This window comes from Acipenser ruthenus, unplaced genomic scaffold (genome assembly GCF_902713425.1).
Source record: "Acipenser ruthenus unplaced genomic scaffold, fAciRut3.2 maternal haplotype, whole genome shotgun sequence".
Lineage (NCBI taxonomy): Eukaryota > Metazoa > Chordata > Actinopteri > Acipenseriformes > Acipenseridae > Acipenser > Acipenser ruthenus.
In genome coordinates this window covers 5,001-32,790 of record NW_026708387.1, presented here as the reverse complement: position 1 = coordinate 32,790, position 27,790 = coordinate 5,001, and the positions used below count along the sequence as shown (strand labels likewise).

At 51.1% G+C, this 27,790-nt stretch overlaps 3 protein-coding genes across 3 annotated transcripts in view; 2 read left to right on the top strand and 1 right to left on the bottom strand.

The window, feature by feature from the left end:
- Positions 1-2,463: 2,463 nt before the first annotated feature.
- si:ch211-168f7.5 (dapper homolog 2) lies at positions 2,464-13,610 on the top strand. The gene is made up of 4 exons (XM_059021065.1): positions 2,464-3,167; positions 10,098-10,272; positions 10,625-10,834; positions 11,325-13,610. Exons 1-4 carry the CDS (start codon positions 2,940-2,942, stop codon positions 12,830-12,832), a joined length of 2,121 nt encoding a protein of 706 aa, XP_058877048.1. The 5' UTR covers positions 2,464-2,939; the 3' UTR covers positions 12,833-13,610.
- A 951-nt stretch (positions 13,611-14,561) lies between these two features.
- ttc9c (tetratricopeptide repeat domain 9C) lies at positions 14,562-17,453 on the bottom strand. Its single transcript, XM_059021063.1, has 4 exons — positions 17,114-17,453; positions 16,294-16,633; positions 15,767-15,949; positions 14,562-15,400 (listed from the first exon to the last, which is right to left on the bottom strand). The coding sequence occupies exons 1-4, from the start codon at positions 17,177-17,179 to the stop codon at positions 15,306-15,308; spliced, it is 684 nt and encodes a 227-aa protein (XP_058877046.1). The 5' UTR covers positions 17,180-17,453; the 3' UTR covers positions 14,562-15,305.
- Positions 17,454-19,171: 1,718 nt separating this feature from the next.
- The window catches only part of LOC117398557 (heterogeneous nuclear ribonucleoprotein U-like protein 1), a gene marked incomplete at its 3' end in the record, with an annotated part of 11,355 nt that continues 2,736 nt past the window's right edge, over positions 19,172-27,790 (top strand). The window contains 9 exon segments of the mRNA XM_059021062.1: positions 19,172-20,275; positions 22,327-22,444; positions 23,180-23,253; positions 24,078-24,217; positions 24,950-25,049; positions 25,428-25,540; positions 25,862-26,125; positions 26,634-26,756; positions 26,860-26,973. Of these exon segments, the coding sequence (XP_058877045.1) occupies positions 19,360-20,275; positions 22,327-22,444; positions 23,180-23,253; positions 24,078-24,217; positions 24,950-25,049; positions 25,428-25,540; positions 25,862-26,125; positions 26,634-26,756; positions 26,860-26,973 (1,962 nt within the window).

The following is a 27,790-nucleotide window of genomic DNA, read 5'->3' as shown; positions in this document are numbered from 1 at the left end:
CAGAATATGGGAAAGCATAGGGAAGCATTGTAAAGCACAGAGAGGTCTGGTAAAGCATAGGGAAGCATTGTAAAGCACAGAGAGGTCTGGTAAAGCATAGGGAAGCATTGTAAAGCACAGAGAGGTCTGGTAAAGCATAGGGAAGCATTGTAAAGCACAGAGAGGTCTGGTAAAGCATAGGGAAGCATTGTAAAGCACAGAGAGGTCTGGTAAAGCATAGGGAAGCATTGTAAAGCACAGAGAGGTGTGGTAAAGCATAGGGAAGCATTGTAAAGCACAGAGAGGTCTGGTAAAGCATAGGGAAGCATTGTAAAGCACAGAGAGGTGTGGTAAAGCATAGGGAAGCATTGTAAAGCACAGAGAGGTCTGGTAAAGCATAGGCAAGCATTGTAAAGCACAGAGAGGTGTGGTAAAGCATAGGGAAGCATTGTAAAGCACAGAGAGGTCTGGTAAAGCATGGGGAAGAATTGTTGCTGGGAGTTGTGTTGTTAAAATGTGAAGCTGAATTAACCTGTAGCCCTGAAGAACTGTCATATAAGATGTTGTTTGTGTGCCGCTCACGGTACGGGCGTGATCAGCGGCTTCATAATAAGCCTGTACTGGGAACATGTGCCGCGAATCGGCTGAATAACAGTGATGACAATGCTGCGGTTTACCTGCACCGAGCTTCATTGCGCAGCTTGCAGGCGTTACCGTTTGAAAAAGCAACGACACGTGACCTCGCTAATCGATGCCTGTGTGTTTGCTTCGTGTCAACAGTCCCACCTCTACCTGGCTTGTTATTTATAAGAGCGCTTCGTGCATTTCAATTTCACTTTCGACCCGGATAGGTATAATGCCGGCCGAGTTCGAGGAGTGTGTTCCCTTCCCCCCCTCTCCCCTTCTCCCCTCTCCCCTTCTCCACACCCCCCGAGCGAAGCGCTACGTAAAAGAGCGATTAGATGCCGATTAGCGGGGGCGCGCCTGCTGTCGTGTAAAAGGGTTCGAAACGCACGGCGCGGCTGTGACGTCAGGAGGCCACGCCCCTCCTCGATTTCTAATACATTAACAGGGTTGTAATTACAGTGCTGGCAGTCGCTACAAATTGGGGGGGTCGGTGTTGCGACGCAGGGGTTCGGGTGACCTCCCCCAACCCCCTTAATCTCCCAAACTCCGAATCTCCCAACCCCCAACCCCCAATCGCTTTGATCCGAGCAGGAATTGTCTGCTGTCAGATCAAAGGGTCCGTTTCCAGTCATTACTGAATCGCTGCAGGCGACTGTGGCACACGATACGCACTAATTAAAAAGAAAAACAAACAGTGTGTGTGCCTCCTTTCAAACACACAGAGAGACAGAAACACAAACACACACACACACACACACACACACACACACACACACACACACACACACACACACATAATAAAACAAAGTCTATTTATATAATGTCTTAAACTAATTGCATCGCGCACGCAGGGGTGCCTCGGTTTCTCTCTCCGGTCTCTCTCTCTCTGGGGTCTCTCTCTGGTTTCTCTCTCTCTGGTCTCTCTCTCCGGTCTCTCCCTGGTCTCTCTCTCTCTCTCTCTCTCCTTCTCTCTCTCTCTCTCTCTCTCTCCGGTCTCTCTCTCTCTCTCTCTCTCTCTCTCTCCGGTCTCTCCCTGGTCTCTCTCTCTCTCTCTCTCTCCGGTCTCTCTCTCTCTCTCTCTCTCTCTCTCTCTCTCTCTCCGGTCTCTCTCCTCCGAAGCATGTTTGAGGACCAAGGGCCGTTTTCACAACCGGTTAACACCTCATTAACAAACTCTTCAGCAAGTCAGTGCGGGTGTTTCCCGTTCGTGGACCGAATATGCCTGCCAAGCCTGAAGGCTTCTGGGAAACGTAGTTTTTTCAAGCAAATCGCTGTTCTCACAAAATATGCTGAGAATTATTATTATTATTAGTTTATTTAGCAGACACCTTTATCCAAGGCGACTTACAGAGACTAGGGTGTGTGAACTATGCATCAGCTGCAGAGTCACTTACAACTACGTCTCACCCGAAAGACGGAGCACAAGGAGGTGAAGTGACTTGCTCAGGGTCACACAATGAGTCAGTGGCTGAGGTGGGATTTGAACCGGGGACCTCCTGGTTACAAGCCCTTTTCTTTAACCACTGGACCACACAGCCTCCTTAATTATCCCGAGGATGACGTATTGACCTTGTTTGACGTCACCACACCCGTCTAAATAATGCAAACCCCAATATAGTGACTGTATAGTCACGCTGCGGGCGACAGACAGACAGACAGACAGCGGCTATATTTAGTTAATATATAATCAAATTATTCAATAATAATAATAATAATAATAATAATAATAATAATAATAATAATAATAATATCTGTTCAGTAAGCTGTGTTGTCAGGGGTAACGATCAAAGTCCGAACAATTATTTTTTTCAAAAAAAATATTTTCTTGTCTTTAAAAAATAGTTTCCTGCAGACTTTTTTTTTTTTTTTTCAATTGAAGTGAAAAAGTCAGGGATCGTGTGACGTAGCCCGTTTGAAAACTTCCCACGACCAATCGGAGCCGTGGATTTAGCATTCCCTTCCCCCAGAGAGAGAGAGAGAGAGAGAGAGAGAGACAGAGAAAGAAAGAGAGAAGCGAGTTGATTCAGCCCAGTCCCTTCGTTGCGTGAGCCGAGCGAGCGAGCGAGCGGAGAGAGAATTAAAACATAACAACAGCCACAAACGACGGCGATCATTCGCCAAATAGCTATTGATCAATCGATCAGTTTGACTAATTGATCGATTGCTTCCAAGGCGCACAGACCTAGTATTACGAGTCTAATTGATGAATTCACAGGGACTCTGCATCCGGCAATACTAAGCATAGCTACAGGTGGTTACTTTGCAATAGTGAGTCTGCAGGGAGAGAGGGAGAGAGGGAGAGGGAGAGAGGGGGAGGCGAGTTGGAGAGGGAAATGGCGAGTCGCAAAAGTGTCCTGAACTCACCGTGGTCCGGGAACGAGCGCGTCCGGATCGGCGAGCGCTTTCAGGCCAGTCTGGCTGGGATAATCGAGCTGGAACTGTTGAAGTCGAAGCACTGGGAGAGAGTGGAGGCGGCGCTGGGACGAACCGGGAACCAGTACGGAGAAGAGGGAGAGTGCGGGGCTGGAGAGTGCGGGACTGGAGGGCAAAACGATGAGCAGGTAACGTCATAATCATAATAATAATAATAATAATAATAATAATAATATCTGTCCAGTGTTTAAAACTCGGATCGCTAAGACCGCTGAGAGTGAAGATTGCTCTTGTAATAATTAGCAGTATTGTGCATCTCTTGCAGTCTGTGTTGACAGTCACTCGAGTGCGAGTCCGCTCCGTGTCATTTTAGGGCAGCAGTGTGGAGTAGTGGTCAGGGCTCTGGACTCTTGACCGGAGGGTCGTGGGTTCAATCCCAGGTGGGGGACACTGCTGCTGTACCCTTGAGCAAGGTACTTTACCTAGATTGCTCCAGTAAAAACCCAACTGTATAAATGGGGAATTGTATGTGAAAATAATGTGATATCTTGTAACAATTGTAAGTCGCCCTGGATAAGGGCGTCTGCTAAGAAATAAATAATAATAATAATAATAATAATAATTTTGCATGTTGTAATGACGTTGTGAATCGGCACGCGTGTGTGTGTGTGTGTTGAGGTAACGGGCCGTGTGGACGTGTTTTGACGGTCGTTATTAAGGTGTGATATCGTGACGCGGATGTTATTAAAGGTGACAGATACACACAGACCGCCTTCACAACCGCTCAGCGACACGCAGGCAAATCAATATTTCTTTCCTCTTTTTTTTCTTTATCTTTCTTTCCTTCTTTTAAATTTCCCCTCCCTTATTATTTTCACTATCTATCTTTACATCTCTCTCCCTCTCTCCTCCCTTATTATTCTCTCTGTCTCTCTCTCTCCTCTCTCTCTGTCTCTCTCTCCTCTCTCTGTCTCTCTCTCCTCTCTCTCTCTGTCCCTCTCTCTCCTCCCTCTCTCTCTGTCTCTCTCTCCTCCCTCTCTCTCTCCCTCTCTCTCTCTCCTCTCTCTCATCTCTATCTCTCTCCTCTCCCTCTCTCTCTCTCTCTCTCTCTCCCTCTCTCTCTCTCTCCTCTCTCTCTCCCTCTCTCTCCTCCCTCTCTCTCTGTCTCTCTCTCCTCCCTCTCTCTCTCTCTCCCTCTCTCTCTCCTCTCTCTCATCTCTATCTCTCCTCTCCCTTTCTCTCCTCTCTGTCTCTCTCTCCTCTCTCTCTCCGTCTCTCTCTCTCCTCTCTCTCCCTCTCTCCTCTCCCTCTATCTCTCTCTCTCTGTCTCTCCTCTCTCTCTCCTCTGTCTCTCTCTCTCTCTGTCTCTCTCTCTCCTCTCTCCCTCTCTCTTCTCTCTCTCTCTCTCTCTCTCTCTCTCCTCCCTCTCTCCTCTCTCTCTCTCTCTCTCTCTTGTTTTTCTTTCTGTCCTCTGCTGTCTCGCCGCTCCTCTGTTTTTGAAGGATGATCTCACGCTGAACCCGAGAGGCTGAAATAACACGACGTGTCTGTAATGACTGGTGAGGGTCGTGCGCGTCCCTCCGGAGCTTCAATACGGAGCCGGCCTCTATTATTATTATTATTATTATTATTATTATTAGTAACAGTTAATTCTTATTTGGTTGAGAACACCATCATTTAGTTTTGTCTGCGGCGATTATTTTTCGAAAATAATAATAATAATAATAATAATAATAATAATAATAATAATAATAATAATAATAATAATAATAATAATAATAATAACCATATTCGGTGTGCTGTTTATTTCATCGCAGTGTATTTAAGCTGCGGGTAGTTTTGCAGAGTTTAAAACGTCACTCAAGGCGCGTATAGAAATCATAATTAATACAAATGAATGATTAATAAAAATGAAAACGCGTTCAGTTCAGCGGCGCGGTTCTGCGTGAACTCCAGCGCTGAAGTGCGGCTGCGCGCCAGCGTTGTAAACACCGCGGATTGCGTAACGCGTTTACATCACGCAGGGAGTCTATTAATCCTGTTTGTGAATTTGACATGAACCACAAAGCGATTCTTAAATGAAAGAAAGAGAGAAAAGAAAGCAAGGCACGCGCTTGATATTTATCGCTAGTATTGCGTAATCTCGACAGGTGTGTTTCCATTTCGACCCGGATTCACCTACAGAACCCAGGGCCCTTGATGACGTCATTAAACACATACACTTATTTTTTTCTGTCTGTCTGTTTGCTAAGATGGGAATCAGACTCCTGTCGCACAGCAGTGTGATCCAGTCCAGGTTTCACTGCTACCAGCTTGATCAGCCCCCAGTGTGTCTAGCTAACAAGCTCAGGTGTGTCTGATTATTAAACTCCTAGTGAAACCAGGACTGGATCACACTGCTGTGCAATGCACTGTGCACTGTGACTGCTGGGCTATTCTTGAAGGCTGATTGATCGATCGATTGACTGACTGATCAATGGATTGGTTTGTACCAGGATCAAAGGAAGACTCCTGGTTTCAGTAGCTGCTGTCTCCACTAGCTCCACTGACCCTGAGGCTGCAAACAAACAGCCTGTATCTTATTACCACTGCTGGAGAGACAGACCAGGGCTGGGGACGAGACTCCCGCTGCACAGCAGTGTGATCCAGTCCTGGTTTCACTGGGAGTTTAATAATCAGACACACCTGAGCTTGTTAGCTAGACACACTGGGGGCTGATCAAGCTGGTAGCAGTAAAACCTGGACTGGATCACACTGCTGTGCGATAGGAGTCTGATTCCCTGATATGTTCAGTGGCAGGCAGGCAGGCAGTGATTCAAGCTTCCCACTCAGCTGTAATTTGTGTTTGTAGAGCGGGCAGCACTGCCTGCCTGAGAACACAATGGGATTGTCTGTGACATCTGCCCCCTATTGTATAGAGAGAGGGGGAGGAGGAGGAGAGGGGGGAGGAGGGGGGAGGCTGGTTTTGTAATTAAAATAATCTCCTGGAATGGAATGTAAGATGGCAGACACACACGCACACAGACACACACACTCACGCACACGCACACTGACACACACTCACACTCACACACGCACATACACACGCACACTGACACACACTCACACTCACACACGCACACACTCACGCACACTGACACACACGCACACTCACACACGCACACACTCACGCACACTGACACACACGCACACTCACACACGCACACTGACACACACGCACACTCACACACGCACATACACACGCACACTGACACACACTCACACTCACACACGCACACACTCACGCACACTGACACACACGCACACTCACACACGCACACACTCACGCACACTGACACACACGCACACTCACACACGCACATACACACACACACTGACACACACTCACACTCACACACGCACACAGACACACACTGACACACACACTGATCCCCCCACCCTTAATGCTGCCCTCAATGGTCTTGCCCAAATGCGCTCTCAGTGCTATCTGCAGGGAGATCAGATATACCATTACTGGGGATGGGGGAGGGGGTGTGATTTAATAAGTGAAAAAAAACCAAAAAAAACTAATTATAGAGAAGGCTTGGGGAGACTTGAAACTTGAGAGGTGGAGAGGGAGGGAGGAGGAGGAGGAGAGGACTGCGATGACCCCTCTCAGCAGGGCTGGCTTCTCTCTCTGTTTACTCAGTAACTGAGCCAGCTGTCCGAGCCGAGACCCTCTCAGCCCTTGTCTGATCTCTCTGACCCTCACTGTTGAGTTTTGTAGGTTAATTACCCTTAGAAAAGTTCACCTTGCATTTCCCACAGTTTTTTTTAACACACTTTCCCACACCTCTCTGTGCTTTACAATGCTTCCCTATGCTTTACCAGACCTCTCAGTGCTTTACAATGCTTCCCTGTGCTTTACCAGACCTATCTGTGCTTTACAATGCTTCCCTGTGCTTTACCAGACCTCTCTGTGCTTTACAATGCTTCCCTGTGCTTTACCAGACCTATCTGTGCTTTACAATGCTTCCCTATGCTTTACCAGACCTCTCAGTGCTTTACAATGCTTCCCTATGCTTTACCAGACCTCTCTGTGCTTTACAATGCTTCCCTATGCTTTACCAGACCTCTCTGTGCTTTACAATGCTTCCCTATGCTTTACCAGACCTCTCTGTGCTTTACAATGCTTCCCTATGCTTTACCAGACCTCTCTGTGCTTTACAATGCTTCCCTATGCTTTACCAGACCTATCTGTGCTTTACAATGCTTCCCTGTGCTTTACCACACCTCTCTGTGCTTCACAATGCTTCCCTATGCTTTACCACACCTCTCTGTGCTTTACAATGCTTCCCTATGCTTTACCAGACCTCTCTGTGCTTCACAATGCTTCCCTATGCTTTACCACACCTCTCTGTGCTTTCCCATGCTGTCACGGTGCTGTGTTTTTACTGTGGGAGGCTTTTATAAAGGTTAGTTTATCCTGGTTTATTTTTTTTAAATATGTTTGAATCTGCTTTTCAATGGGAAGCTTCTATAGCAGCTACACAAAAAGTCCTTAACAAAACATACCTGAAAACAGCCCTCGCAGTGAATGGACCAGAGCTCTGTATAGTTGCTGTAGTAACACACACACACGCACGCACACACGCACGCACACACACACACACGCACACACACACACACACACACACACACACACACACACACACACGCTGCTCCGGAGTTCCTGGTTGATCAAGGATGTGCAGATTATAGAGAGAGGGAGAGAGAGAGATGGGAGAGAGAGAGAGATGGGAGAGAGAGAGGGAAAGAGAGATAGGGAAAGGGAGAGAGAGAGAGAGAGAGAGAGAGAGAGAGAGAGAGAGAGAGAGAGGGGGGGTTTCGCAACACTAGTATGATTTTGTTTTTATTTTCAGTCGTAGTTATTTTCAGAGTGGAGGAGACTCTCTGCACGCTGAGCCCGATGTGCTTCCTGTTCACCTTCATGATCGCTGCTTCAGAAAACACACCCGCGTTAAAAAGGGCCGCGGCTTGTGTTTGTGTTTTTGGTGTATTTTGGTGTTTTTTGGTGTTTTTTATCTTGGTAAAAAAAAAAAAAAAAAACCAACAAGTTAGTCTCGTGAGAAAACTTTGTCCCCTTCGTGGGGTTAAATAAACAAACCAGCCGACAGCCAGCCGTCACGTGATGATTGATTGATTGATTGATTGATTGATTGATTGTTAAGTGAGTTGGCAGAGCCATGACCTTTCATCTTTCTGCCCCCTGACCTCTGGGCTTTCAAACTGAGTCTCACGACATAGGAAAATTGTGTGTCTGTGTGTGTGTCTGTCAGTGTGTGTGAGTGTGTGTGTCTGTGTGTGTGTGTGCGTGTGTGTGTGTCTCTGTGTGTGTGTGTGTGTGTGTGCGTGTGCGTGTCTGTGTGTTTGCTGTATCATAAAAGAGATTAAATATAAAGGTTTGTGGTCGAAACTGCGCCCTGAACAAACAAACAGATTAGACTTTGTGCCCAAGCTTTTCAATTAGGAATTTTACAAACCTGTTTGGTCTGGTTAAATATGCATCAGTGTTGTTATTGAAACTAGAAGAGACCGGGTCAAGCAGACCAGCGTTTGGGCTCCAGTGCCTTCGTCAGTGTGATTATTAAAACTAGAAGAGACCGAGTCAAGCAGACCAGCGTTTGGGCTCCAGTGCCTTCATCAGTGTTGTTATTGAAACTAGAAGAGACCGAGTCAAGCAGACCAGCGTTTGGGCTCCAGTGCCTTCATCAGTGTGATTATTGAAACTAGAAGAGACCGAGTCAAGCAGACCAGCGTTTGGGCTCCAGTGCCTTCATCAGTGTTGTTATTGAAACTAGAAGAGACCGAGTCAAGCAGACCAGCGTTTGGGCTCCAGTGCCTTCATCAGTGTTGTTATTGAAACTAGAAGAGACCGAGTCAAGCAGACCAGCGTTTGGGCTCCAGTGCCTTCATCAGTGTGATTATTGAAACTAGAAGAGACCGAGTCAAGCAGACCAGCGTTTGGGCTCCAGTGCCTTCATCAGTGTTGTTATTGAAACTAGAAGAGACCGAGTCAAGCAGACCAGCGTTTGGGCTCCAGTGCCTTCATCAGTGTGATTATTGAAACTAGAAGAGACCGAGTCAAGCAGACCAGCGTTTGGGCTCCAGTGCCTTCATCAGTGTTGTTATTGAAACTAGAAGAGACCGAGTCAAGCAGACCAGCGTTTGGGCTCCAGTGCCTTCATCAGTGTGATTATTGAAACTAGGAGAGACCGAGTCAAGCAGACCAGCGTTTGGGCTCCAGTGCCTTCATCAGTGTGATTATTGAAACTAGAAGAGACCGAGTCAAGCAGACCAGCGTTTGGGCTCCAGTGCCTTCATCAGTGTGATTATTGAAACTAGAAGAGACCGAGTCAAGCAGACCAGCGTTTGGGCTCCAGTGCCTTCATCAGTGTTATTATTGAAACTAGAAGAGACCGAGTCAAGCAGACCAGCGTTTGGGCTCCAGTGCCTTCATCAGTGTTATTATTGAAACTAGAAGAGACCGAGTCAAGCAGACCAGCGTTTGGGCTCCAGTGCCTTCATCAGTGTTGTTATTGAAACTAGAAGAGACCGAGTCAAGCAGACCAGCGTTTGGGCTCCAGTGCCTTCATCAGTGTGATTATTGAAACTAGAAGAGACCGAGTCAAGCAGACCAGCGTTTGGGCTCCAGTGCCTTCATCAGTGTGATTACTGAAACTAGAAGAGACCGAGTCAAGCAGACCAGCGTTTGGGCTCCAGTGCCTTCATCAGTGTTATTATTGAAACTAGAAGAGACCGAGTCAAGCAGACCAGCGTTTGGGCTCCAGTGCCTTCATCAGTGTTATTATTGAAACTAGAAGAGACCGAGTCAAGCAGACCAGTGTTTGGGCTCCAGTGCCTTCATCAGTGTGATTATTGAAACTAGAAGAGACCGAGTCAAGCAGACCAGCGTTTGGGCTCCAGTACTTCATCAGTGTGATTATTGAAACTAGAAGAGACCGAGTCAAGCAGACCAGCGTTTGGGCTCCAGTACTTCATCAGTGTGATTATATAGAAATTCTCCTCCTGTCCATCATACCCAGTTGACCCGTGCTCTCGCTTGTACCATCTTGCAGCTCCGGTCTCGCCCCTCACTGGACAGGCTGCGGGATGGAGTGTCCACTACACTGGACCTCTCCCAGTCCCAGGACCTTCTGGACAGGTCCAGTCTGTCTTCAGAACCCCTGGAGATGGACAAAAGGAGCAGCACCCACACCGAGACCGACACCAGCGACTCCCGACCCAGCTCCGGTGAGGGGGGGGGGGGCGGGGGGGCGGGGTGAGAGAGTTAGTTAATTAGATAGGTGGGTAGTTACTACTTAGTTGGATAGCTAGTTAGGTAGTTAAGGAGCCAACAGAAAACTATCCACACGTTTTGTGAAACAGATATAGCAAACGTAAAACAAGGATCATTATTTTTGTACACAGGGTTGCAGTTTACTGTAGATCTAACCTCTGTCTCCCCCCCTGTCCTCTCCCCTCTCTCTCTCTCCTCTCTGCTCTTTCTCCCCTCTCTCTTTCCCCTCTCCTCTCTCTCTCGCCTCTCCTCTCTCCTCTCCTCTCTCCCCTCTCTCTCTCTCCTCTCTCCTCTCTCTCTCTGCAGGTTTCTATTCTGTGAGTGACAGCTCTCTCTCTAACTCCTGTGCCTCTGTGCTCAGCGAGGGGCCCGGGGGAGGCTCCCTGGGGACTGTGCCCCCCCGACCGCGCTCCACTGACGACAGTGCCACCCACTGGCCGGAGTTCAGACTGCAGCCTCAGAAGCAGCCTGGCGAGCCGCACCCAGAGAGAGAGAGCCGGAGACCCGTCTCTACAGGTGAGACTCAAGCCCTGAGCGATGCAGGCGTGTGGAAGCAGGGTGAAGCACAGGCAAGCCCTGAGCGATGCAGGCGTGTGGAAGCAGGGTGAAGCACAGGCAAGCCCTGAGCGATGCAGGCGTGTGGAAGCAGGGTGAAGCACAGGCAAGCATTGGAACTGAACCTGCCTTTAGTGTTCCTAAATATAATAACACCAACTCCCTATCTCCATCCCTCTCTCTCCATCCCTCCTCTCTCCCCCCCTCTCTCTCCATCCCCCATCTCTCCCTCTCCCCCTCTCTCCCTACCTCCTTCTCTTCCCTCTCTCCCTCTCTCTCCTCTCTCTCCATCCTCTCTCCCTCCCCCCTCCCTCTCCTCTCTCTCTCCCTCCCCCCTCCCTCTCCTCTCTCCTCTCTATCTCCATCCCTCCCTCTCCTCTCTCTCCCCCTCTCTATCTCTCCCTCCTCCCTCTCCCTCCCTCTCCTCTCTCTCCCCCTCTCTCTCTCTCAGGTGATCTGGAGTTGCTCTGTGGTCTCCTCTCCCTGGTTACCCTCGGCCCCCAGCCCCCCCGCGGGGTGAACCCGCCCCTCCAGACCCTGGGCCTGGACCGCCGGTACCGATCGGACCTGATCTCCCGCAACACCCACGAGGTCTACCCCTACCCCAGCCCACTGCACGCCGTGGCCCTTCAGAGCCCACTGTACACCGAGGTCCAGCAGGGGGGCCCCGAGGACCTGATTGAAGACAGTGCCTCCACGCGATTGGCTCCCGGCCCTGCCACTCAGATCCCCAGGATCAGGCCCCTCCCCACAAACCCCACCCCCCCCAGGGCTAACCCCAAGCCGCCCGGAGGTGCTAGACCCAGTTCTGTGGGCTCCCTGGCCCAGCTGGGCTGCTCCGGAGTGGACCGGTACATCTCCCAGCTGGTTCTGAGGTCGCGGTGCCGGCCAGAACTGTCAACGCACCACAAGAGCCTGTCAATGTCCTCCATAAGCAGCAGCAGTACCTCCTCCACGGTGGTAGGGGGCGCCCTCCCCTCCCTCCACTCCCTCCACTCCCTCAGCTCGCTTGCCACTGCCGGACCCGGGCACTGGAAAGCCAGGAGGCGAATTTCCACCTGCGTCCCGGCGGCCGGTGTCCGATCCCCGGAAAGAATCTCCTCTTCCCAGCTGCCCGAGGGCTCCCGAAATTCCTGGGTCTCTTCCCGCTGCTCCCCGGAAGAGCTGTCTCCAGGATCCAGCGCGGTCTGGGAAGAGGGGATCCCGAGAGAGGAGGAGGAGGAGGAGGAGAGACCCCCTCCGGGATTATTATCCCAGAGGAATTTCTCCCAGAGCTGCCTGGTGCGCGATCCCGTCCTCCACGGACGCTCCTACAAGCGTGCCGGCTCTTTAAGGTGGACCAGCCTGGAAGCAGACCGGCTGTACCAAGGCAAGCATGCCTCCAGGGAGCTGATCAAGGCTTCCACCTTAAGCAGCTTGAACCTGAACAGAGGCAGCTGCGTTGCTGAGCCGTGCCTGAAACACGCTGCCCAGGGAGAGAGCCGCGACGGAGGGGAGCGCGACCGGGACCGCCCCCCTCCCAAACCCAGCCGGCCCAGCTTCTGGGAGAGGCTGGAGGACCTGGTGTCCGGCTCCCCGGATCGGGACTCTCCGTCCCGGGACAAACAGGCCGGGCTGCACCGGAGCGGCTCCCAGCAGGTTCTGGACAGACCCGGCCGCAAGAAGCAGAAGTGGACCTCGGTTCTGGAGATCCCGAGCCACCGGGACTGCGGGGGGGAGCGGCACAGCGGAGGAGGCAGGTCCAGGGAGGAGGCTGGAACCCGGGTCAGCCAGCCGGACCTGGTCTCGGGACGGCTGTATTTCGGAGGCAGCGGGACCTGCCTCTCCTCCCCCGGGGCCCAGGCTGGGGAGCAGGGGGGCGTTGACCCCCCCCGACTGCGCAGGGCCAAGTCCTTCAGGGAGCTGAGGAAGAGGATGATGAGGCCTTTCTCTTTGAAGAGCCACAGCTTCAAGAAGTGAGGCAGGGAGGCAGGATTCCTTCTAGTGCTGCGAGATTACTGGATCACTGGGACTGCGCTCTGCACAGAAACCAGGGCGAGGGGGGGCTGGTGTGGATCAGGGGGGGCTGATTCCCTGTTCAGAGTGAATTCAGAAACAGCTGCTTGGGTTTGTGACGATCGCTGCTTTTCTTAAAGACTCTGCGGAGAACAGCGACCCACACAAACCCGAGCAGCTGTTTCTGAATTCACTCTGAACGGGGAATCAGCCCCCCCCCGATCCACACCAGCGACCCCTCGCCCTGGTTTCTGCGCAGAGTTGGGGTTTGGGCTTGTGTTGAAATGTTATATATTTGATATAAAATGCTTGTGGATTCTACTTCAAAGAGTTCAGTAATGCTGTAGCACGGATCCTGCTGACAAGGGATCCTGCTTGTAATGTGAGTGTGTGTGTGTGTGTAACCCTGCTCTCTCTGCTGCCCCCTGCAGGAGGAGAGGGGTACTCCCAGTCCCTGTGTGTGTGTGTGAGATGAATTCAGTCACAAACACACAGCACACTCCCTGCAGTCAGTGTTCCTGTGTGTGTGTGTGTCTCTGCAGGTGTCTGTATGTCTGCGTCTGGCTTCATTAACTCCTGGGTTAGATTGGGCAGCTCACATTCCTCGCTGATCTCTCGTTCGCTTGTTTGTTATTTTGTTGTATTTTAATGGAAAGAGCTGGATGTTTTCAAACTGCCTTCATGAGGATGTAATATTATAATAATAATGATAATAATAATAATAATAATAATGCTTTAAAAACCTGTTTTGTGCTTGTGTGTGTGACTGTGCGCGAGAGTATGTGTGTGTGTGTGCGTGTGACGATCTGTGTGTGACCGTGTGTCTGTGTGGCAATTGTGTATCTGTGTGTGTGTCAGTGTCTCTGTGTGTGTCTGCATGGCGATTGTGTGTGTGTGTGTCTCTGTGTGCGATTTTGTGTGTGTCTCTGTGTGTGACCGTGTGTGTCTGTGTGCCTCTGTGTGTGTCTGCGTGGCGATTGTGTGTGTGTGTGTCTGTGTGCCTCTGTGTGTGTCTGCGTGGTGATTGTGTGTGTGTCTCTGTGTGTGACCGTGTGTGTCTGTGTGCCTCTGTGTGTGTCTGCGTGGCGATTGTGTGTGTGTGTGTGTCTCTGTGTGCGATTGTGTGTGTGTGTGTGACCGTGTGTGTCTGCGTGCCTCTGTGTGTGTCTGCGTGGTGATTGTGTGTGTGTGTCTGCGTGCCTCTGTGTGTGTCTGCGTGGTGATTGTGTGTGTGTGTCTCTGTGTGTGACCGTGTGTGTCTGTGTGCCTCTGTGTGTGTCTGCGTGGCGATTGTGTGTGTGTGTGTCTCTGTGTGCGATTGTGTGTGTGTGTGTGTCTGCGTGGCGATTGTGTGTGTGTGTGTCAGTGCAATATGATATCACACCCCGACACAAGCAATGATAAGGATCCTCACTGTAAGAAATAAACAGAGAGAGAAGGAGGAGGGGAGAGTGAGGGGGAGAGAAGGAGGAGGGGAGAGTGAGGGGGAGAGAAGGAGGAGGGGAGAGTGAGGGGGAGAGAAGGAAGAGGGGAGAGTGTGGGGGAGAGAAGGAGGAGGGGAGAGTGAGGGGCAGAGAAGGAGGAGGGGAGAGTGAGGGGGAGAGAAGGAGGAGGGGAGAGTGAGGGGGAGGGATGAAGGATCCTTTGAAAAAAAAAAAAAAGGCAGGAGGAGAGGAACACATCGGACCCAAAATGTTTAGAAAAAATTTATTGCAACACAAACTCCAAATGCTGGCTGAGGTACAGAATCACATGCACTCCCAAAGTTCTGTACTTTTTAAAAATGTTTTTGTTATTTATTACAATGTGATTTTATAACTCTAGTGATTATAATAAAAATAACAATACTGGCTATAAGTGTGAGGAAATATCTCCACCTTGTGGCGACTCCGCGGAACTTCAACATTAAACTGAGCTCCTCTTACAGCAGGGGAGTGGTGCCCTCTAGTGGAGGTTTTGCAGAACTGCGGCAGACAAACACGGCAGTCTTCAGGCATTGGCGCTGATAACACCATTCTGTAGATTTTCCGGACTCTCCCTTATAGAAGTTTGGCACAGGAAATCTGCACAGTGATTTTGTAGTCCCTCCCAGCCCCTCCTCAATGCTTGCCTATGCTTTCACTGCTTAATCACACTTTACCAGGCTGTCACTGTGCTTTACTACACTTCGCTGTGCTTTTACTGTGGTGGAACTTTTATAAGGGTAACACGCACAAGCCTGAACACGCATGTGAGCTCGTTAAACACGCTTCACGAACACGCGTTCCCTAACCCTAACCCCCTCTCCTCTCCTCTCCCCTCCTCCTCCTCTCTCTCTCTCTCTCTCCCCTCCTCCTCCTCCTCCTCTCCTCTCCTCTCCTCTCTCTCTCTCCTCTCTCCCCTCCTCCTCCTCTCCTCTCCTCTCCTCTCCTCTCCTCTCCTCTCCTCCTCTCCCCTCTCAGTTGAACATCCCTCTGTACAAGGCTTTCTCTTTCTGCAGGTTTTTGCTCATTCTCTCCTCGGCGATTTCAATGTGTTTCTTCACGTTGGGATCTGAAAAAAACCACAGGGGAGTCACACACTGTCTGTGTCTCTGAAACACACACACCGAGACACACTGACACAGACACACAGACTCAGAAACACACACACTGAGACACACACACACTCAGACACACACACACACACTCAGACACACACTCAGACACACACACACACTGAGACACACAGACACTGAGACACAAACTCAGAGACACACACACACACACATACACACTGAGACACACACTCAGAGACACACACACACTCAGACACACACACACACACACTCAGACACACACTCAGAGACACACACACACACACACTGAGACACACACACACACTGAGACACACGCACAGACACTGAGACGGTGTGGTTACCGTTGGGCTGCCCCCTGCTGGCCTGGCTGAGGTATTGCAGCGCAGTCTCGGGGTCCCCCAGCTCCAGTGTTGCCACCCCGGCGCGGTACAGAGCCTTCACACTGCCCGGCTGCCACTGCAGAGCCTTCACACTGTACTCTCGAACCCGCGCAAAACACACAGGCTGCCTGCGCAGGAGACACGCTGGGGGGGAGAGGGGGAGGGGGGAGAGAAGAGGAGAGGGGGGAGAGGAGAGGGAGAGGGAGAGGGAGGAGAGGAGAGGAGGGGAAGATGGGGAGAAGAGAGGAGAGGTAATTAATTCATTAACTCTTCCACACATTAAAAATATTGAAAACGAAATGCTGAATAAACAAAAGTCATACAATAGTTTTGTGATAGATAGACAGATAGATAGATAGATAGATAGATAGATAGATAGATAGATGGATAGATAGATAGATAGACTAGAAGATTTTTTTTTACATCCATCCCCCCCATGAGGTGCATGACAGGGTTAACACCCCCCCCCCCCCCGGAGCCCCCCTCACCTGCCAGGTTGTTGTAACAGTCCACCTGTGTGCCCCTCAGCATCTCCTCCTGCTGGGGGTTCAGCGTCACCCTCGCGGCTCCGAAGCTCTCCATGGGCGTGGTCACATCGGGGTCCAGCCCCCTCAGCAGCAGCAGAGCCCGGTGATACTGACCAATCGCGTCGCGGTAACGCCCCTCCCGGTACCGCCCATTCCCCTGCACCTTCAACCGGACCGCCTCCTGCAGCTGAGACTCCGCCTCCCGGGCGCGGAACCCCGCCCCCTGTTCCATACGCCCCGCCCCTTGTTCGGTGGGCTCCGCCTGTTCGGACTGAGGCCCCGCCCCCTCTGGTAAATCACTCTGAGAGGGGAAAGAAAACAGAACTAGTTTTAAAACGAATTTTCTACAAACGTTTCAAACTGGAAAAAAACTTTTTGTGCGGATCCCAAAAAAACAAACAAAATCGTTTCCTTTTTGTACACCGCTGTTTACCGCCTTCCATTGAAACCTATCTAAAAATCGACCTAGACAGAGATCAGACAGACGCCTTATGAATATTAACATACTGTTTGAACCCAGAGCCGCTGTTTCCAGGACCCCTACTTCTGGTATTGATAAACGACGTGCGAATATTGATCGACTGATTTATTGATTTGTTTGTATCTTCTAAATTCGTTATTGCACGGTTTATTACAACAAAAAACACAGTTAAAACAGGCAAGTCTGTTGTAAATTCGCTGTTGCTATAGCAACTTGGGGCTCAGACGACTGCCACATGAAACACAGGTAATTCAGATTATTATTATTATTATTATTATTATTATTCGGTTGTAGTATTACTAAAGCCAAGAGGATAGACGCGTAGAGTTGTTTCAAATATCGTTGCTTGTTGGTTTTTGTTTTCATGTTTTGATACTGCAGATTGCAGCGTCGCCCGCGTCGCCCGCCTCCGCTCTCCTGACGGTTACCGGTTCAGCCATGTCGTCGCACTAATCGTTCTACTCGCCCGCAGCCGCCTCGATATTCTCCGGACCCGATTCTTTTCCACGCATCAGTTTTCCACGGCGAGCTCCCCGACAGCAAACCCCACACCAACACGCTGCTTCCGCCCTGACCCGGAACTCTGTGAAGCCGGTCTGTGGAGAGCGCTCGCCACCGTCACATGACCAGGTCGTGTTTGGATTTTTTTAAAATTTAAATTTAAATTAAAGTACGATAGGCGCAAAGGGTACATGAATCAATTAAACACAGTAATAACGATATTAAACTACAATCAAGAATGACTCCCCCCCCCCTCCCCTCCTCCCTTCACAATACAGAAAGCTGGAGACCCCCCCTTCCTGCCCCCTCTCGCCCCCTCCCTCTCTGCGTGCGGTCCCGCATTTGCACACAGCACGCAGAATGTGTGTCTGAGGGCTCTGGACTCAGTGTGGAGTAGTGGTTAGGGCTCTGGACTCAGTGTGGAGTAGTGGTCAGGGCTCTGGACTCAGTGTGGAGTAGTGGTTAGGGCTCTGGACTCAGTGTGGAGTAGTGGTTAGGGCTCTGGACTCAGTGTGGAGTAGTGGTCAGGGCTCTGGACTCAGTGTGGAGTAGTGGTCAGGGCTCTGGACTCAGTGTGGAGTAGTGGTCAGGGCTCTGGACTCAGTGTGGAGTAGTGGTTAGGGCTCTGGACTCAGTGTGGAGTAGTGGTCAAGGCTCTGGACTCAGTGTGGAGTAGTGGTCAGGGCTCTGGACTCTTGACCGGAGGGTCGTGGGTTCAATCCCAGGTGGGGGGGACACTGCTGCTGTACCCTTGAGCAAGGTACTTTACCTAGATTGCTCCAGTAAAAACCCAACTGTATAAATGGGGAATTGTATGTAAAAATAATGTGATATCTTGTAACAATTGTAAGTCGCCCTGGATAAGGAAGTCTGCTAAGAAATGAATAAATAATAGGAAATGACGTCACAAGTGAGCGGGATTAGTCAACATTGCAGCCATTTCCGGAGCCCGTCGAGCTCTTTCACAGCGCGCTCGCCCTGGCAAAATGTTTCATGACATAATCAAGCATTCACTCGCATAAATAACGGGCAGTCGCTTTATATTAACGATATTTTGTGTTGTTATTGAAAAAAAATACCGGTATATCCCGGCGCTGCGACACAGCATCTCCGCAGTGTATTCAGTACTGAGTGGGCTCCAAAAATGAGACCTGTTACAGACAACCGAACTGCATCACGGGATTGACTGTCCTATCCTGCTCCATATCGTCCTAGACGGAGACTCGCCCACGGACCCAGCCAGCCAAGCTTATCCTCTAGCTGGGAGATTAAATATCCTCCCTCTCTCCCCCCTCCCCCTCCCCCTCCCTCTGCCCCTCCCCCTGCCCCTGCCCCTGCCCTTCCAAAAATTCAAGTTTTGCTGGCAGTTCACTAGCTGTGCTCTAGATGGCGCTTGCTAATACAAAGACACTTTGTGTGATCCAGCCCCGTGTTTCATATATCTGAACTCAAGAGTGACACCACTTTAACTAAAGTATATTTTGCCTTAACGCAGATTTATATCAGAAAATATCTGAGTAACCGAAACAAAGAAACTGAGAGATCTGCAAACTATCTTAGTTAAAAGGGGTTTAGGAAGGATGGTTGACGGCTCGGCCGATTTATTTATAAATTACGCTTTTGGTATCGAGTTCAGCCAATGAGAGAAAACATGCAAGCAGTTGTTACTAGGTAGAAATCTGATGCTAGTAATGCTGTTAAAAAAACATTATCCAATAAAAAAAAAAATATGAGTGTAGGGGCGGGGTTTAAACGTCTTTGGCCAATCAGTGTAAGGATTTAACGTTGCTGGGCGGGCTCACCCCTACTGCAGCCAATAAGAAAAATGATTAGCCCAAAAACTGTTGCTAGGTAAAACTAGCGCGCTTCTTACACCCCCCAGTTCCTTGTTACCATCAGGTGACGCTGTATTTACAAACCGTAACGGATTTTTTTTTTTTTTTTTTTTTACATCGAACAAAACATTAAAAAATTTTAAGGGGAAAAGGGGGGGATTTTTTTTTTTAAAAAACTATTATTATTATTTTTATTTTAATAATTTCGAGATGAGCTCGATAGAGGTGAAAAAATTAAAAGTCACCGAGCTGCGGGCCGAACTGCAGCGGCGAGGCCTGGACACGCGCGGGCTGAAGGCCGACCTCATCGAGCGCCTGCGGGCCGCTATCGACGCAGGCGAGGCCGAGGAGGAAGCGCGGCCTGTGGAAGAGGGGCCTGTGGAAGAGGGAGCCGGGCCGAAAGAGGAGGGGGAGGGCGGCGGAGTGGAGGTTACGGCCCCCGCTGAGGCCATAGAAGAGGCCGGCAAGGCTGCGAAAGCGGAAAAGGTGACACCACAGCCGCCAGAAGCACCGAAATGTGCGGGGCTGGAGTCTTTGCCACAGCCGGTAAGGAAAGCCGAGACTCCAGCCCCAGCGGCAGGGAAGTCGGCGGCTACCTTCGACGTGCAGCCGGCAGAGAAAGAACCGCCGGCGGCGCCGAAGCCTACCCCGCTCCCCGTGACCGTAACGCAAGCGAAACCCGACCGGACTGCGGGCAGTACTGAACCGGAGACCACCAAACCGAAACCCGGGGCCGAGGAGGAGACCGTACCGAAAACCGCGCCGGCGGAACAGAGGAAGGACAACGCGGCGAAACCCGGCCAGGCCTGCCCTGCTGAACCCGAGCCGGGGGCCGCGGTGACCAAACAAGCGGCACCCCCGCCGCTGAAAAGCAGCGGCGCCGATCAGCGGGAAGCGGTCCCGGCTGAAGAGCACGCCCAAGAGCCGCGGAATGCCAGCCCGTCGACCGAGGCAAACGCAGCCGCTGCCGGGGTCCCCTCCAAGGAAAGCGGGCCGCTGAACGGGGAACAGGGGAAGGTCCAGGCCGGGCGCGGCGACCGTGGAAAGGACGAGGACTGCGCGGCGGAGGCGGAGGCCGAGCCCGGGAGCGAGGAGTCCGGGGGGTCGGATATGGAACACGACCGAGGTGAGGATGTCTCTGAATATCTCCGTGTTTGTGTTTGCTGTGACCATCACTGTGCGTGTGTGTCGGGTATATTATTATTATTATTATTATTATAACAACGTGTACCATTAACTGTGGGCAGCAGTGTGGAGTAGTGGTCAGGGCTCTGGACTCAGCGTGGAGTAGTGGTCAGGGCTCTGGACTCAGTGTGGAGTAGTGGTCAGGGCTCTGGACTCAGTGTGGAGTAGTGGTTAGGGCTCTGGACTCAGTGTGGAGTAGTGGTTAGGGCTCTGGACTCAGTGTGGAGTAGTGGTCAGGGCTCTGGACTCAGTGTGGAGTAGTGGTCAGGGCTCTGGACTCAGTGTGGAGTAGTGGTCAGGGCTCTGGACTCAGTGTGGAGTAGTGGTCAGGGCTCTGGACTCAGTGTGGAGTAGTGGTCAGGGCTCTGGACTCAGCGTGGAGTAGTGGTTAGGGCTCTGGACTCAGTGTGGAGTAGTGGTTAGGGCTCTGGACTCAGTGTGGAGTAGTGGTCAGGGCTCTGGACTCAGTGTGGAGTAGTGGTCAGGGCTCTGGACTCAGTGTGGAGTAGTGATCAGGGCTCTGGACTCAGTGTGGAGTAGTGGTCAGGGCTCTGGACTCAGTGTGGAGTAGTGGCCAGGGCTCTGGACTCAGTGTGGAGTAGTGGTCAGGGCTCTGGACTCAGTGTGGAGTAGTGATCAGGGCTCTGGACTCAGTGTGGAGTAGTGGTCAGGGCTCTGGACTCAGTGTGGAGTAGCGGTCAGGGCTCTGGACTCAGTGTGGAGTAGCGGTCAGGGCTCTGGACTCAGTGTGGAGTAGTGGTCAGGGCTCTGGACTCAGTGTGGAGTAGTGGTCAGGGCTCTGGACTCAGTGTGGAGTAGTGGTCAGGGCTCTGGACTCAGTGTGGAGTAGTGGTTAGGGCTCTGGACTCAGTGTGGAGTAGTGGTCAGGGCTCTGGACTCAGTGTGGAGTAGTGGTCAGGGCTCTGGACTCAGTGTGGAGTAGTGATCAGGGCTCTGGACTCAGTGTGGAGTAGTGGTCAGGGCTCTGGACTCAGTGTGGAGTAGTGGCCAGGGCTCTGGACTCAGTGTGGAGTAGTGGTCAGGGCTCTGGACTCAGTGTGGAGTAGTGATCAGGGCTCTGGACTCAGTGTGGAGTAGTGGTCAGGGCTCTGGACTCAGTGTGGAGTAGCGGTCAGGGCTCTGGACTCAGTGTGGAGTAGTGGTCAGGGCTCTGGACTCAGTGTGGAGTAATGTTAGGGCTCTGGACTCAGTGTGGAGTAGTGGTCAGGGCTCTGGACTCAGTGTGGAGTAGTGGTCAGGGCTCTGGACACAGTGTGGAGTAGTGGTCAGGGCTCTGGACTCAGTGTGGAGTAGTGGTCAGGGCTCGACTCAGCGTGGAGTAGTGGTTAGGGCTCTGGATTCAGTGTGGAGTAGTGGTCAGGGCTCTGGACTCAGTGTGGAGTAGTGGTCAGGGCTCTGGACTCAGTGTGGAGTAGTGGTCAAGGCTCTGGACTCAGTGTGGAGTAGTGGTCAAGGCTCTGGACTCAGTGTGGAGTAGTGGTTAGTGCTCTGGACTCGGTGTGGAGTAGTGGTTAGGGCTCTGGACTCAGTGTGGAGTAGTGGTTAGGGCTCTGGACTCTTGACCGGAGGGTCGTGGGTTCAATCCCAGGTGGGGGACACTGCTGCTGTACCCTTAAGCAAGGTACTTTACCTAGATTGCTCCAGTAAAAACCCAACTGTATAAATGGGGAATTGTATGTAAAAAATAATGTGATATCTTGTAACAATTGTAAGTCGCCCTGGATAAGGGCGTCTGCTAAGAAATAAATAATAATAATAATAATAATAATAATAATAATAATAATAATAATAATCCAGACGAGTGTGGAAGCGGGCAGCGCTTTCTCGATGTCGTCATTTTAACAGTAGATTGTAATTGCAGGACACAGAATGGTGCCCAGGTATCCGGTAGAGGAATGCGGGCGCCTGGTCTGTTCTCTGTTTGTTTTGTTTACAGAGTTTTGTGTTGTTTTTTCTCCCTCGTTGTCACAGAGAAGGGCTGCGAGGCGCCGGGTCAGAGTGAGGATGGGGAGCGCAAGGGGGTGAAGAGACCCCGAGAGGAGAGGGGACGCGGCTACTACGAGTTCAAAGAGGAGGTCAACTACAACAGGTAAGGAGGACGCTTGTGTGAACGAGCATTTCACATTCTGTGTGCTTTTATATAATAATAATAATAATAATAATAATAATAATAATAATAATAATAATAATAATAATAGTGACTCATTCAGCGGAGGCTTCTATCCAAAGCGACTCACAGAGACTAGGGGGGTGAACTCTGCTTCATCAACAACTGCTGCTGCTGCTGCTGCTGCAGAGTCACTTCCAATAGGAGCTCGTTTGTTTTACGTCTCATCCGAAGGACGGAACACAAGGAGGTGAAGTGACTTGCTCAGGGTCACACACACACACACACACACACACACACACACACACACAGAGGGAGTCAGTGGCTGAGCTGGGATTTGAACCTCCTGGTATCGAGACCCCCTTTTCTCATTTAAACGCGTTGTGTTATTACTTGACTGTTGTCAGATGTTGCAGTGTTTGTACAGTAGGGGGCGTGTGCGTGCGTGCGCGCAGCGTCGGGGTATTTTATTAAATATTTATTCCAGCTATTTTAGCCTGGGACGAAAAATAATTAGTAATTAAACTGGGGGGGGGGGGGGAGCGTTTTTGTTTTTTAATTACCTGAGACTGAAACTCGGTTCTCGCCCACATTGACATTGCAGTGAAAAAAAAAACCCACGTCTCTCTGAACGGACTCTATAAAGGCTGGTTGTGCTAACTGTTGCTTTGTTAAATAAATCGATATCTTTGATTTGTTTTTCTCCACTCTGCTCAGGGCCAAGTCCCCGGAGCCCGAGGAAGAGGAGCTGGATGAAGACGTGGATGAGAATCAGGTCTGCTTCGACAGCTGTAAGTGTGCACGCTTTCACACTGCCACCCCGTGTGTGTGTGTGTGTCCTCGCGTGTAGAGCGTGGTACAGGGTGCGGGGAATGCTTCCCGTGTGACTTCATGAACACGCTGTTAACCCTTCGCGGTCCTGAGTCAGACCTGGCGTTGCAATTATCCCTGTTCCGGTCCCACGTCGTGCCCCGCCTGACGTCATCAAAAAGACGTCAAGCACAGGCCCCAGTCGTTTTCTCTCTGGAAAAAAACCTTTCAATGGCCGAAAGCAGACAAAAAAACTAAAAACGGAGGCGGATCTGAGCAATACGCATCGTCCCGTCACCACGGACATAAACAAACACGATAGCTGCTTCCGCATCCAGCGCTCAAAGAATATCACAGACATCTGCAGAGCTTTTTGAGAAGTTACAGTGCTAAAATAATGACTCGGATCGCATTATCGAGGAGTTTGGTGATAAAACGAGTCATCAGGAGATGATTGATCGGTATGCACGACTATGAAGGGGGCAGCGGTGTGGAGTAGTGGTCGGCTCTGGACTCTTGACCGGAGGGTCGTGGGTTCAATCCCAGGTGGGGGACACTGCTGCTGTACCCTTGAGCAAGGTACTTTACCTAGATTGCTCCAGTAAAAACCCAACTGTATAAATGGGGAATTGTATGTAAAAATAATGTGATATCTTGTAACAATTGTAAGTCGCCCTGAATAAGGGCGTCTGCTAAGAAATAAATAATAATAATAATAATAATAATAGTAATAGTGATGATGATGATGATGATCGTGATCATGATGGTGGTTGATTGGACTCTCTTGTCTCTCTGCCTCCCCTAGATAACTGTGACCTGCACTTCCAGGTCGGTCCAGACCGGTACAGCGGGCAGCCTGTGTTCCCCGACCGCTTTCCCTACCTGTGGTCAGGCAGCCGGGTCACCCACGGGGCGAGAGGGGGCAAGACCGGCTTCGAGGCGAAGGTAGGGGCAGCCACAGGGCAAGCAGACACCCCCCTGCACATTCACTGTGTGTGTGGAGGGGGTGCGGACACGCCCCCCTGCACGTTCACTGTGTGTGTGGAGGGGGTGCGGACACGCACCCCTGTCAAGCAGACCAGCGTTTGGGCTCCAGTGCCTTCATCAGTGTGATTATTGAAACTAGAAGAGACCGAGTCAAGCAGACCAGCGTTTGGGCTCCAGTGCCTTCATCAGTGTGATTATTGAAACTAGAAGAGACCGAGTCAAGCAGACCAGCGTTTGGGCTCCAGTGCCTTCATCAGTGTGATTATTGAAACTAGAAGAGACCGAGTCAAGCAGACCAGCGTTTGGGCTCCAGTACCTTCATCAGTGTTATTATTGAAACTAGAAGAGACCGAGTCAAGCAGACCAGCGTTTGGGCTCCAGTGCCTTCATCAGTGTGATTATTGAAACTAGAAGAGACCGAGTCAAGCAGACCAGCGTTTGGGCTCCAGTGCCTTCATCAGTGTGATTATTGAAACTAGAAGAGACCGAGTCAAGCAGTGTGATCCAGTCCAGGTTTCACTGCTACCAGCTTGATCAGCCCCCAGTGTGTCTAGCTAACAAGCTCAGGTGTGTCTGATTATTAAACTCCCAGTGAAACCAGGACTGGATCACACTGCTGTGCAGCGGGAGTCTCGCTTCCAGCCCTGCATTGTAACTTCCCTTTCCGTGTCTCTCGGTTTGGTTGCCCAGGTAACGAAGAAGCTGCCAGCGAAGGACCTCCCTGCGGAGGACCCTGAGACTCACATCATGAGGGTGGGCTGGTCAGTGGACTGCTCCAGCCTGCAGCTCGGTACGGACTGTGTGTGTCTGGGTCTGTGTGTGTTTGTCTGTGTGTTTGTCTGTGTCTGTGTGTGTGTGTGTGTGTGTCTGGGTCTGTGTGTGTTTGTTTGTCTGTGTGTGTGTGTGTGTGTGTGTGTGTTTGTGTGTGTGTTTGTCTGTCTGTGTGTGTCTGGGTCTGTGTGTGTGTGTCTGGGTCTGTGTGTGTGTGTCTGGGTCTGTGTGTGTGTGTGTGTGTGTGTGTCTGTGTGTGTGTCTGGGTCTGTGTGTGTGTGTGTGTGTGTGTGTGTGTCTCAGATTCAGACCCTGTGTGTGATGATGTCGATGCTGAATAACTGGGATCCTTTAAGACCCGACTTTACAGAGTCTTGAGCGTTTCTCTCTCCCGCAGGAGAGGACGAGCTCTCGTTCGGGTTCGACGGCCGGGGGAAGAAAGTGGGGTGCGGTCAGATTGAGGATTTCGGGGAGCCCTTCACGGAGAACGACGTCATCGGCTGCTACGCGGTGAGGAGGCGTGCAGGAAGCCTGGCTAACCCTCAGGACTGTCACGGCCTGCGTGGAAATCCTGGCAGAGAGGAAGGGGAGGCGATTCCCTTTCACAGCACTAAACTACACAACAATTCATCGCGAGCTCGCAAGACCCTCGGAGGTGTCTTCAGCTGAAAAGATTTAAATCTCTCCATCCCAAGTCCAATCAGAGGCATCGCCTCCCCTTCTCCTTGTCTGTCACCTCTCTCTGGTGTGAGAACGGCTTTCGAGTGTTTTCGATAGTCCTGCAGCTCGGATTTTGTGTTTGATTTAATCCTCCTTGTTTCTCTTTCTCAGAGCTTCGAGCCCGACGCGGTGGAGCTCTCCTTCCAGAAGAACGGCTCTGATCTGGGGGTGGCTTTCCGGGTGAGCAGGGCCTCCCTGGGGGACCGGGCCCTCTTCCCTCACCTGCTGTGCAAGAACTGCGCCGTGGAGCTCAACCTGGGCCAGCTGGAGGCGCCCTGGCACCCCACTCCCCCCGGCTTCAACCTGATTCACTGCACCCCCCCACAGGAGCGCAGCCGCGCCTCTCTGCCCCCCAAATCCAAGGAGGAATGCCAGGTACTGCCTTCAGATAAGCAGGGCTGGGAATCCTATTGCACAGCAGTGTGATCCAGTCCAGGTTTTACTGCTACCAGTTTGAACAGCCCCCAGTGTGTATAGCTAACAAGCTCAGGTGTGTCATTAACTCATAGTTAAACCAGGTGTGTGTGAGACTCTCTCTGTGTGTGTGTGTGTGTGAGTGACTATCTCTCTGTGTGTGTCTTGTCTCTTTATCTCTGTATGTGTCTCTCTCTCTGTCTCTGTGTGTGTCTCTGTCTCTCTCTATCTCGCTCTCTGTGTGTGTGTGACTCCGTGTCTGTGGGTGACTCTCTCTCTCTCTCTCTCTCTCTCTCTGTGTGTGACTCTCGCTCTGTGTGTGTGTCTCTCTCTGTGTGTGTAACTCTCTCTCTCTCTCTCTCTCTCTCTCTCTCTCTCTCTCTCTTGCTCTGTGTGACTCTCTCTCTCTCTCTCTCTCTCTCTTGCTCTGTGTGACTCTCTCTCTCTCTCTCTCTCTCTCTGTTCCCAGGTGGTGATGATGGTGGGGATGCCCGGAGCTGGGAAGACTCATTGGGCCCGCACCCACATGGCAGAGAACCCAGACAAGCGCTACAACGTACTGGGAACCAGTAACATCCTGGCACGCATGAGGGTGAGTCCTGCTCGGTGTCTTCAGCGTGCGTGCGTGCGTGTGTTTAACACTCTCTCTCTGTGTGTGGCTCTTTGTAGTTAAACTCTCCTGTGTTTCATTGAAGGGTCTCCAGCCCCAGCCTGATCAGAAGGAGGTATTCCTGCAGCACGCCACGCAGTGCCTCAGCCAGCTGATCCAAATCGCAGCACGCAAGAGAAGGAACTACATCCTGGACCAGGTACTGACCCAATACCAGAGTATCAATACATCCTGGACCAGGTACTGACCCAATACCAGAGTATCAATACATCCTGGAGCAGGTACTGACCCAATACCAGAGTATCAATACATCCTGGAGCAGGTACTGACCCAATACCAGAGTATCAATACATCCTGGAGCAGGTACTGACCCAATACCAGAGTATCAATACATCCTGGAGCAGGTACTGCCCCAATACCAGAGTATCAATACATCCTGGACCAGGTACTGACCCAATACCAGAGTATCAATACATCCTGGAGCAGGTACTGACCCAATACCAGAGTATCAATACATCCTGGAGCAGGTACTGACCCAATACTAGAGTATCAATACATCCTGGACCAGGTACTGACCCAATACCAGAGTATCAATACATCCTGGAGCAGGTACTGCCCCAATACCAGAGTATCAATACATCCTGGACCAGGTACTGACCCAATACCAGAGTATCAATACATCCTGGAGCAGGTACTGACCCAATACCAGAGTATCAATACATCCTGGAGCAGGTACTGCCCCAATACCAGAGTATCAATACCCTTAACCCTCTCCTCTCTCCTCTCCTTTCCTCCCTCTCTCCTCTCTCTCCTCCTCTCTCCCCCTCTCCCCTCCTCTCCCCCTCCTCTCTCCCCCCTCTCCTCTCCTCCTCTCCTCCTCTCTCCTCTCTCCCCCTCTCCCCTCCTCTCCCCCTCCTCTCTCCCCCCTCTCCTCTCCTCTCTCCCCCCCGTCCCCCCTCTCCCCCTCTCTCCTCTCCTCTCTCCTCTCCTCTCCTCTCTCCCCCCCCGTCCCTCCT

Coding starts and splice junctions, on each gene's coding strand:
- ttc9c (XM_059021063.1), bottom strand. CDS start 17,179: ATGAAAACAAAAACCAACAAGCAACGATATTTGAAACAACTCTACGCG. Junction 16,634..17,113: donor CGTCTATCCTCTTGGCTTTA/GTAATACTACAA, acceptor TTCCCCTCTCAG/AGTGATTTACCAGAGGGGGC. Junction 15,401..15,766: donor CAGCAGGGGGCAGCCCAACG/GTAACCACACCG, acceptor GGTTTTTTTCAG/ATCCCAACGTGAAGAAACAC.
- si:ch211-168f7.5 (XM_059021065.1), top strand. CDS start 2,940: ATGGCGAGTCGCAAAAGTGTCCTGAACTCACCGTGGTCCGGGAACGAG. Junction 3,168..10,097: donor GAGGGCAAAACGATGAGCAG/GTAACGTCATAA, acceptor ACCATCTTGCAG/CTCCGGTCTCGCCCCTCACT. Junction 10,273..10,624: donor CGACTCCCGACCCAGCTCCG/GTGAGGGGGGGG, acceptor CTCTCTCTGCAG/GTTTCTATTCTGTGAGTGAC.